Raw genomic sequence first — 11,717 nt, 5'->3', positions numbered from 1 at the left:
CTAGAATGACGAGATTGTACAGTACATGAATCACAGAACATTCGCTACAAAAGTCACTTGCTGTGGTGTGAGCAAGTTCAGGGAATCCCGGGCGATGTGGACGAGGAGCTGGAAGGCGGTTACATATTATCCATGTTTAATCTGTAACTCAGGTTCCACCAACTGTTACAGGTATTTGATTACTCATCAGCTTAATGCTACCTGATAAATGCCCCCTGAGCAGCAGGACGCGTCTTCTTGTAACCATTGGGCAGGACCAGCTCACAGTGTCAGGATAACACGGGCAGCGCTCAGCTTCAGGATCATCTTGGCAAAATGGTAAGTGTACAATATTTATGTAGTAACTTACAAGTGTAATACGGATGGAGCAGCCTTTGTTGCATTGCTCTGAAATAAGATTTACTGTAGAAGGTAAATAATGTGCACAATGCAAATTAAAGTCGCATTCGTCTGTACAATGAACAGTGATAAAAGCACTGGCTAGTGATATACTGTACAGTAAGCCAAGAACAATAGTGATGTACTGTACATTAAGACAAGGACAATAATAGTGATGTTCTGTACAGTAAGCCAAGGTCAATAGTGATATACTGTACAGTAAGCCAAGGACAATAGCGATGTACTGTACAGTAAGCCAAGCACAATAGTGCTGTACTGTACAGTAAGCCAAGGTCAATAGTGATGTACTGTACAGTAAGCCAAGGACAATAGTGATGTGCTGTACAGTAATCCAAGGTCAATAGTGATATACTGTACAGTAAGCCAAGGACAATAGTGATGTACTGTACAGTAAGCCAAGGAAAAAGTTATGTACTGTACAGTAAGCCACGGACAATAGTGATGTACTGTAAGTAAGCCAAAGGCAGTACTGATGCACTGTATAGTAAGCCAAGGACAATAGTGATCTCATGTACAGTAAGACCAGGACAATAGTGATGTACTGTACATTAAGGCAATGCCAATAGTGATATACTGTGCAGTAAGGCAAGGACAATACTGGTGTACTGTACAGTAAGCCAAAGCCAATAGTGATGTACTGTACAGTAAGCCAAGGACAATAGTGATGTATTGTACAGTTAGCCAAGGACAATAGTGATGTACTGTACAGTAAGCCAAGGACAATAGTGATGTATTGTACAGTGAGCCAAGGACAATAGTGATGTACTGTACAGTAAGCCAAGGACAGTAGCGATGTACTGTAAGTAAGCCAAAGACAATAGTGATGTACTATACAGTAAGCCAAGGACAGTAGCAATGTACTGTAAAGTAAGCTAAGGACCGTAGTGATGTACTGTACCGTAAGCCAATGACAATGACAATGTACTGTAAAGTAAGCCAAGGAACATGGCGATGTACTGTACAGTAAGCAAAGAAACATAGTGGTGTACTATGCAGTAAGCCAAGGACAATAGCAATGCACTGTACAGTAAACCATGGACACCAGTGTTGTACTGTACAGTAAGCCAAGTGCGATAGTGATGTACTGTACAGTAAGCCAATAACAATAGCGATGTACTTACAGTAAGCCAAGGGCAGTAGCGATGTACTGTACAGTAAGCCAAGGACAATAGTGATCTCATGTACAGTAAGACAAGGACAATGACGATGTACTGTTCAGTAAGCCAAGGAACATAGCAATGTACTGTACAGTTAGCCAGGGATAAAACGGATGTGCTGTACAGTAAGCCAAGAGCTATAACGATGTACTGTACAGTAATCCAGGGGCAATGGTGATGTACTGTACAGTAAGCCAAAGACAGTAGCCATATACTGTACAGAAAGCTAAGGACAATAGCGATATACTGTACAGTAAGCCAAGGACAAATAGCGATGTACTTTACAGTCAGCCAAGGGCAATAGCGACGTATTGTACATTAAGCCAATGACAATAGTGATGTACTGTACTGTACAGTAAGCCAAGGACAATAGTGATATACTATACAGTAAGCCAAGGACAATAGTGATATACTGTACAGTAAGCCAAGGATGATAGGGATGTACTATACGGTAAGCCAAGGATGATAGTGATATACTGTACAGTAAGCCACGGACAATAGTGATATACTGTACAGTAAGCCAAGGATGATAGTGATGTACTGTACGGTAAGCCAAGGATGATAGTGATATACTGTACAGTAAGCCACGGACAATAGTGATATACTGTACAGTAAGCCAAGGACGATAGTGATGTACTGTACGGTAAGCCAAGGATGATAGTGATATACTGTACAGTAAGCCACGGACAATAGCGATATACTATACAGTAAGCCAAGGACAACAGTGATATACTGTACAAGGACAGTAAGTACTGATTACTTGTCTGTGATCGTTTCCTTATTCTCGAAATTCACTATTGCGTGAGATGTCCCTTACTGTATAGCTGGTGTCATTACTAACGTTTTGCAGCCGCTATTACTGAATAGTATTTTGTATTACTGCCTGATTCAGTGGACTGCTGTATGTGAAGTAAAGTCATAGGTACAGTATGGTAATGTAACCCCCACTGCAACATGTAAGGATATTATAAAAGCCACTGGGGAGTCAGACCTCCTCAGAGAGACAGACTAAAGTAGCCACGAGTTCCATAAGAGATAATGAGGGTTACCTTAACCTTATTGTGCCGTATTTTCAGCATGCGTGCTCCTGTGCTTTGCAATACTCAGAGATGGCATCATCCATGGTTTGTGGCAATCGTGTGCGGTAATGCATTAAAATGCATGCAATGCCATTTTAGTTGATTTTACTGCGCCACTGTTTGCAGCGTACATGCACACCATGCAGTCATATGGAAGCGCAGAGCATGGTAAACGAATCGCGTTTTCCGTGAATACTGTAGGCTGCAGGGTGAGCCCTGTCACATCTGTAACTCCCATCTGCAAGTTCAAATACTACAGAATACATGTCTCACTAAATTAACCCATTTGTGGGCATTTTATAGACAATGGCCTGACAAATAATATTTTTATTAAACAGATTTTACTATTTAAATGCCTTCAACGATGTGCAGTGTTTTATTTGTATGTGTGATAGGAAATCTAATTATTTGCATTTTCTTGTTATAAAATGGTCAGCGGGCCCCACGGAGGAATCTTCAATTACTGTGGGATTATGAGTACATTGGGGGTCATTCTGACCCAATCGCACGCTGCAGTTTATCGCAGCGGTGCGATCGGGTCAGAACTGCACCAGCGCCGCAGTGCGCCGACGCATGTCAGACGCACGCTAAAGCTGCACTGGCCGGGAGCTACTCTTGAAGTGCAAAGGCATTGCCACTGTGCGATGCCTTTGCACCTCTGCAGGGGGGCGGCACTGTCATGCGGGTCGGGATAGCCCTGTGCTGGGCGTACCCCCGCATGTCAGTGTGAACGATCGTAGCTGTGCTAAATTTAGCACAGCTATGATATTCTCGGAATGAGGGCCATAGTGTGGGGGATTCTTATATCACACGTGCTCGGTACATAGCTGGTTAATGATCGCAGTTACAGAGCTGTCAGCATTTAATTCCTGCAGAACCAGCAGCTGTAAAACTATCTTAATATATAGGTATATCCGTGTTCTCTGTCATATCTCAGAACGGAACGGCGCCGTGAATTATCTCTTCGGTAGAACATCTGTGACATTGTCGGCTATTAATTATCCGGAGTGGTATATATGTATTCAATCAGTCATTGATTTTACAATAACACGTGATTGGCAATGTAATTCCCATTGCTCATTAATCTAGGGGGCCTGTCACAGCAATTCTGCTAGTGGTGCTTTAATGGGAAAGGATTGGAGACTTCTTACAGTATAAGAAAAATCCCACTTATGTGATTAATCCACGGTCACTCTTCATAATGAGTCTCTATGTGATAATTATTGGCACTTCCCAAATACAGTATATAGGTGGCGCCAGTGGTACCCACCCTTCCGTATTAGCTGTTACTGGTCCTCTAAATGTTCCTGGGTGTGGGCGTTACACCTGGCGATGATGCAATATGTTATGATTTTGCATAAAAGGGTTAATAAACAAGTTTAAAATTGCATGATACACATGATTTCATTTTCCTTCGCAACGTCGGAGCTATAAATGTGAATTCCCTCCTACAAGTGATCCAATGTAGTAAATGTCCCATTTTATCTCTCTCTAATGTGTGATACTGTACGTCTCCCCCTCCGACAGCAAACTGTCGTCCGCGCTAGGTGCTGCCCCCACAACAGTGATGCCCTAGACAGGAGCCCAGCTGCCATACTAGATATGGGAGATGAGTCTCTGATCAGAGCACTTACATCACTATAATCAGCATTTTGGATTTAATGTAAGTTTATAATCAATATATTGATTTACCAGTCCATTTATCCTACAGACAGTGTAGAGCTGAGAAAACGCAGGCAGGAAACGGAGGCAATAAGGCGGTGGTCCTGAGTGGTTGTAGGTTTGGATATCAGAGCCAGGGACGCTGACAGATCTGTGGGGCCAGGGTGACACGGAGGGGGTGTGGTCAAATCAGGGAGGCGTGACCTCTAAAACATGTAAAATACAGAGGAGCTGTGCTCTGCAAAAGGGGGACCCCTCAGCAGCTGGTCTGGGCCTCTGCCGGGCTCCTCCAAGAGGCCCGGCCCAGATAATTAGTACTCACTCCCCCCACAAATACCCCCCACCGTACGTGGTTACAAATGACCATGAAGGCAGGCCCACCTCAGTACATGAAGTAGCTTTGTGGGTCTGTAGATTTGTGGTTTCTTATACACCGTGACTGTACTTATTATACCATACACACGGACATTAATCAGCCTTCTGTCTGTCTTAGGTGCTCGGTCAGGGAGGATTCAAGTTTCAAAACTGGGCTCAGACCTACGGCTCTAACCCTGAGCTCTACTTCCAGCCCACGAGTGCAGAGGAGGTGAAGGAGGTGAGTAGAGGTGGACAGTATGATCGCGGTTCTCCTGTTGTTTCTGTATTGGGTTCTATGTCAGGATCACACAACCTGCAGGATGGGACTGTGACTCTCCAAATGTCAGTAAACTACAACTCCCAGCATGCCGTTTGGAGTGCCATAGACTGCAGAGTACTTCTGCCACCCTGAACATTGCCTTGCCCAGTCACGCCGGTCACTGGCCACTCATTGTAATAGCAATCACAAGAACCAGTATGGTGAAAGGACTGAGGGCAGAGCAGAGACTCCATACTCCCGCTCTCCTTGTGTCTGTTCCTCTTAAGGTCCCCGTACACCAGGGATGGATTGTGGCAATTCCCCGTTCCCATGATAGCTGCATTGGGGGATTGGGAATATTAAACATGTTTACAAATCACGATCCCGGCAAATCGATGCAGGATGGAGGGATTGCAGGATGGAGGGATTGCAGGATTGATGCAGAATGGAGTGATAGCAGGATGGAGGGATTGCAGGATGGAGCGATAGCAGGATGGAGGGATTGCAGGATTGATGCAGGATGGAGGGATTGCAGAATGGAGGGATTGCAGGATGGAGGGATTGCAGGATGGAGGGATTTCAGGATTGATGCAGGATGGAGTGATAGCAGGATGGAGGTCTTGAAGGATTGATGTAGGATGGAGGGATAGCAGGATGGAGGGATTGCAGGATTGGTGCAGGATGGAGGGATTGCAGGATGGAGGGATTGCAGGATGGAGGGATTGCAGGATTGGTGCAGGATGGAGCGATTGCAGAATGGAGGGATTGCAGGATGGAGGGATTGCAGGATTGGTGCAGGATGGAGCGATTGCAGAATGGAGGGATTGCAGGATGGAGGGATTGCAGGATGGAGGGATTGCAGGATTGGTGCAGGATGGAGCGATTGCAGAATGGAGGGATTGCAGGATGGAGGGATTGCAGGATTGGTGCAGGATGGAGCGATTGCAGAATGGAGAGATTGCAGGATGGAGGGATTGCAGGATTGGTGCAGGATGGAGCGATTGCAGAATGGAGGGATTGCAGGATTGGTGCAGGATGGAGCGATTGCAGAATGGAGGAATTGCAGGATGGAGTGATAGCAGGATGGAGGGATTGCAGGATTGATGTAGGATGGAGGGATTGCAGGATGGAGGGATTGCAGGATGGAGGGATTGCAGGATTGGTGCAGGATGGAGGGATTGCAGGATGGAGGGATTGCAGGATTGGTGCAGGATGGAGCGATTGCAGAATGGAGGGATTGGAGGATGGAGGGATTGCAGGATGGAGGGATTGCAGGATTGGTGCAGGATGGAGCGATTGCAGAATGGAGGGATTGCAGTATGGAGGGATTGCAGGATGGAGGGATTGCAGGATTGGTGCAGGATGGAGCGATTGCAGAATGGAGGGATTGCAGGATGGAGGGATTGCAGGATTAATGCAGGATGGAGAGATAGCAGGATGGAGGGATTGCAGGATGAAGGGATTGCAGGAGTGATGCAGGATGGAGTGATAGCAGGATGGAGGGATTGCAGGAGTGATAGCAGGATGGAGTGATAGCAGGATGGAGGGATTGCAGGATGGAGCAATTGCTGGATGGAGGGATTGCAGGATGGAGGGATTGCATGATGGAGGGATTGCAGGATTGATGCAGGATGGAGCGATAGCAGGATGGAGGGATTGCAGGATTGGTGCAGGATGGAGCGATTGCAGAATGGAGGGATTGCAGGATGGAGGGATTGCAGGATGGAGGGATTGCAGGATTGATGCAGGATGGAGGGATTGCAGGATGGAACGATTGCTGGATGGAGGGATTGCAGGAGTGATGCAGGATGGAGCGATAGCAGGATGGAGGGATTGCAGGATGGAACGATTGCTGGATGGAGGGATTGCAGGATTGATGCAGGATGGAGGGATTGCAGTATGGAGTGATTGCAGGATGGAGGGATTGCAGGATTGATGCAGGATGGAGGGATTGCAGGATGGAGGGATTGCAGGATAGATGCAGGATGGAGTGATACCAGGATGGAGGTATTGCAGGATGGAACAATTGCTGGATGGAGGGATTGCAGAATTGATGCAGGATGGAGGGATTGCAGGATGGAGCGATTGCAGGATGGAGGGATTACAGGATGGAGCGATTGCAGGATGGAGCGATTGCAGGATGGAGGGATTGCAGGAGTGATGCAGGATAGAGCGATAGCAGGATGGAGGGATTGCGGGATGGAGGGATTGCAGGATTGATGCAGGATGGAGCGATAGCAGGATGGAGAGATTGAAGATTTATGCAGGATGGAGGGATTGCAGGATGGAGGGATTGCAGGATGGAGGGATTGCAGGATTGCTGCAGGATGGAGGGATTGCAGGATGGAGGAATTGCAGGATGGAGCGATTGCAGGATGGCGTGATTGCAGGATTGAATGATTGCAAGATGGAGGTATTGCAGTATGGAACAATTGCAGGATAATGCAATTGAAAGATGGAATGATTGCAGGAAAGAGCAATTCCAAGATGGAGCAATTGCTGGATGCGGGGCTGTTTTAACAGCAGTATAGGCCCCTGGGCAAGCAATGCACTGGGGCCCCTACCCATCCTCCAGCGGTAGGGGTGGGGGGTGCTATCAGCGGCAGCTTTGATGTTACGCGGGCGGTTCTAATTTCTGCTAATTACTCCTTTACTGCACAGATGGTGGGAGATGGGGCGGGAGGAAGAACAGTACACTGTAGAAGGGGGCATTGAGCCGAATGAAGGGGCCCCGGTACATGACTTCCAGGGTGGTAGTGAGTGTTAAATAGACAGGGGAGGGTTGGACAGTGGAGTGGGCTTAATATTCATCATTTTCTGGTGGGAGGGCAGCTTGCTTGACTGCAGATATCTCCAGCTCCTGGAAATAGATTTCTTAGCTTTCAGTGGGCGGCGGTGCGGCATTGGGGGTGCGCAGTCCGGACAAAGCAGGTGTGTCCGGACCGTTTGCGGGGTAATGGATCTTTGTGTGGAGTCCTGGGGCTGTAGTCTCCCCCCGACCCACTGTACAGTCAGTCAGGCACTGGCTAGGACAAGTGCTATAGGCACATGACACGTATCACAGGCGGCTAATATTCCTTCCTTTCAGATCCTGGACCTGGCTCGCCAGAGAAGCAAGAGGGTGAAAGTATTGGGCGGTGGACACTCCCCCTCGGACATTGCCTGCACCGATGACTTTATGATCCGGCTGGATAAAATGAACAAGGTTATAAAGGTATAAATATATAATTACACGTTAGCAGCCTTCTACGTGTGACCATCTGAGGCCTGCTGGCTTTGGAGAACTAGACCAAAAATATTTGTGAAACAGATGTTCACCCTGGTGTCATATTGGCTGTTGCCCGTAGTGACGTAACCGCGTCATAGCGTCTTGGTTGTGAATCTGGACTGGAGTAACTCCTTCATGGCGAGGTTTTATACTCTCCGAGAACTTAGTGACCGGAACAGTATTCTGTGTTGTATTTCTTTGTACGTCCCAATATCATGTTTAGGACAAATATATTCTCAGAACACGAATATTACGTTGGAGAAAAGAGCGGAATGTATTTTTATATTTTTAAATAAACTTTTCTTTTTTATATTTTGAAATAAGCTTTTTGCGTCGACAGCGTCTACGTCTGAATCAGCCCCTGAAATCTAAATGGCGGTGTAAACATAAAGCTGCCCAGCATTTGTAGGCCACATGCAGAAGCAGCCAGTATTTACCCTGCATGTAAAAATAATGTATTTGCCCCCCTTGCACTGTAGCATACTGTGTTCCAGATGCACAGTAATTTGCTTTGTTTTGCTTTACTCCCAAAATCAGGCGCCAAGTGCAGGATAATAAGGACGTGCGGTACAATCATGGTGTGCAGACGCAAGTTAAGGACGTTACGTTGTATGTTATTTTGGGTGATTAGTATCTATGAAATTGGTTCCTTACCCAGAAAAGCAAATATGGATTTCTGTGCTGATGATGATTTCTCCGCATTTAGGGGGTAATTCAGACTTGATAGCAGCAGCAAATTTATTAGCAGTTGGCAAAACTATGGGGGTCATTCCGAGTTGTTCGCTCGTTATTTTTTTGTCGCAACGGAGCGAATAGTCGCTAATGCGCATGCACAATGTCCGCAGTGCGACTGCGCCAAGTAAATTTGCTATGCAGTTAGGAATTTTACTCAAGGCATTACAAGGTTTTTTCTTCGTTCTGGTGATCGTAATGTGATCGACAGGAAGTGGGTGTTTCTGGGCGGAAACTGGCCGTTTTATGGGAGTGTGTGAAAAAACGCTACCGTTTCTGGGAAAAACGCGGGAGTGGCTGGAGAAACGGGGGAGTGTCTGGGCGAACGCTGGGTGTGTTTGTGACGTCAAACCAGGAACGACAAGCACTGAACTGATCGCAGATGCCGAGTAAGTGTGGAGCTACTCAGAAACTGCTAAGAAGTGTCTATTCGCAATTCTGCTAATCTTTCGTTCGCAATTTTAATATGCTAAGATTCACTCCCAGTAGGCGGCGGCTTAGCGTGTGCAAAGCTGCTAAAAGCAGCTTGCGAGCGAACAACTCGGAATGACCCCCCATGTGCAGTGCAGGTGGGGCAGATGTAACATGTGCAGAGAGAGTTAGATTTGGGTGGGTTATATTGTTTCTGTGCAGGGTAAATACTGGCTGCTTTATTTTTACACTGCAATTTAGATTTCAGTTTGAACACACTCCACCCAAATCTAACTCTCTCTGCACATGTTACATCTGCCCCACCTGCACTGCACATGGGGCCTAATTCAGACCTGATCGCTTGCTAGCGTTTTTTGCAGCGCTGCGATCAAGTCAGAACTGCGCATGCGTATGCACCACAATGCGCAGGCGCGTCGCACAGGTACAAAGAGGATCGCCGCTCAGCGATGGGTTTGTGCGAAGAATCCATTCGCGCGGGCGTACGCAAGGAGATTGACAGGAAGAGGGCGTTTGTGGTTGGCAACTGACCGTTTACAGGGAGTGGTTGGAAAAATGTAGGCGTGTCCATGCGTTTGCAGGGAGGGTTCCTGACGTCAATTCCGGTCCTGGACAGGCTGATGTGATCGCAGCGGCTGAGTAAGTCCTGGGCTACTCAGAGACTGCACAAGATCTGTTTGTACAGCTCTGCTACACATGCGTTCACACACTTGCAAAGCGAAAATACACTCCCCAATGGGTGGTGACTATCTGTTAGCAGCAGTGCAAAAAAACCCTAACGAGCGATCAGGTCTGAATTACCAACATGGTTTTTCCCAGCTGCTAACAAATTTGCTGCTACGATCAGGTCTGAATTCCCCCCTTAATCTTAAGGTGTATGTAACGCAGTATACGGAAATGTAAGTACGCAGGCAGATATTTGCACGTGTTCCATTATAAATCACCAGCGGTAGGTCTATATATTCGTAGCATTACAGCATATTGGGTATAAGGGTAGAACTTTGCACACAGGTCCTGATGCGACATATAATGAAATTTGGGTGTATTTCTCTAACGTCCTAGTGGATGCTGGGGACTCCGTAAGGACCATGGGGGATTAGCGGCTCCGCAGGAGACTGGGCACAACTATAAAGAAAGCTTTAGACTACTGGTGTGCACTGGCTCCTCCCACTAAGACCCTCCTCCAGACTTCAGTTAGATTCTTGTGCCCGGCTGAGCTGGATGCACACTAGGGGCTCTCCTGAGCTCCTAGAAAGAAAGTATATTTAGGTTTTTTATTTTACAGTGAGATCTGCTGGCAACAGACTCACTGCAGCGAGGGACTAAGGGGAGAAGAAGCGAACCTACCTAACAGGTGGTAGTTTGGGCTTCTTAGGCTACTGGACACCATTAGCTCCAGAGGGATCGACCGCAGGACCCGACCTTGGTGTTCGTTCCCGGAGCCGCGCCGCCGTCCCCCTTACAGAGCCAGAAGCAACGAAGAGGTCCGGAAAATCGGCGGCAGAAGACTTCGGTCTTCACCAAGGTAGCGCACAGCACTGCAGCTGTGCGCCATTGCTCCTCATGTACACCTCACACTCCGGTCACTGATGGGTGCAGGGCGCTGGGGGGGGGGGGGCGCCCTGAGGGCAATATATGACACCTTGGCTGGCAAATCTGCATCATATATAGTCCTAGAGGCTATATAGATGTAAAATTACCCCTGGCAGTATTCCAGAAAAAGCGGGAGAAAGTCCGCCGAAAAAGGGGCGGGGCTATCTCTCTCAGCACACTGGCGCCATTTTTCCCTCACAGTTCCGCTGGAAGGAAGCTCCCTGGCTCTCCCCTGCAGTCTGAACACTACAGAAGGGTAAAAAAGAGAGGGGGGGGCACTAAATTTAGGCGCAGTATAGATATATATATATATGATATATAAAAAAGCAGCTATAAGGGAAAACACTCATTTATAGTGGGATCCCTGTGTTATATAGCGCTCTGGTGTGTGCTGGCATACTCTCTCTCTGTCTCCCCAAAGGGCTTTGTGGGGTCCTGTCCTTTGTCAGAGCATTCCCTGTGTGTTTGCGGTGTGTCGGTACGGCTGTGTCGACATGTTTGATGAGGAGGCTTATGTGGAGGCGGAGCAAATGCCTGTAAACGTGATGTCACCCCCTGCGGGGTCGACACCTGAGTGGATGGTGCTGTGGAAGGAATTACGCGACAGTGTCGACTCCTTGCATAAAAGGTTTGACGACATACCTAATGTGGGACAGCCGGCTTCTCAGCCTGTGCCTGCCCAGGCGTCTCAAAAGTCATCAGGGGCTTTAAAACGCCCGCTACCTCAGATGACAGACACAAATGTCGACACGGATACTGACTCCAGTGTCGACGACGATGAG

The 11,717-nt window shown here is 47.4% G+C and overlaps 1 protein-coding gene across 1 annotated transcript in view; it reads left to right on the top strand.

The window, feature by feature from the left end:
- The first annotated feature begins 7,197 nt into the window (after positions 1-7,197).
- The window catches only part of LOC134910829 (L-gulonolactone oxidase-like), a 161,596-nt gene continuing 157,076 nt past the window's right edge, over positions 7,198-11,717 (top strand). The window contains exons 1-2 of the mRNA XM_063919213.1: positions 7,198-7,326; positions 8,002-8,127. Of these exons, the coding sequence (XP_063775283.1) occupies positions 7,198-7,326; positions 8,002-8,127 (255 nt within the window). The remainder of the gene's footprint in view (positions 7,327-8,001; positions 8,128-11,717) is intronic.

The sequence above is a fragment of the Pseudophryne corroboree genome, chromosome 4 (genome assembly GCF_028390025.1).
Source record: "Pseudophryne corroboree isolate aPseCor3 chromosome 4, aPseCor3.hap2, whole genome shotgun sequence".
Taxonomy (NCBI): domain Eukaryota; kingdom Metazoa; phylum Chordata; class Amphibia; order Anura; family Myobatrachidae; genus Pseudophryne; species Pseudophryne corroboree.
Note: the sequence above shows the minus strand (reverse complement) of the source record. Positions and strands in the feature narration are given on the sequence as shown.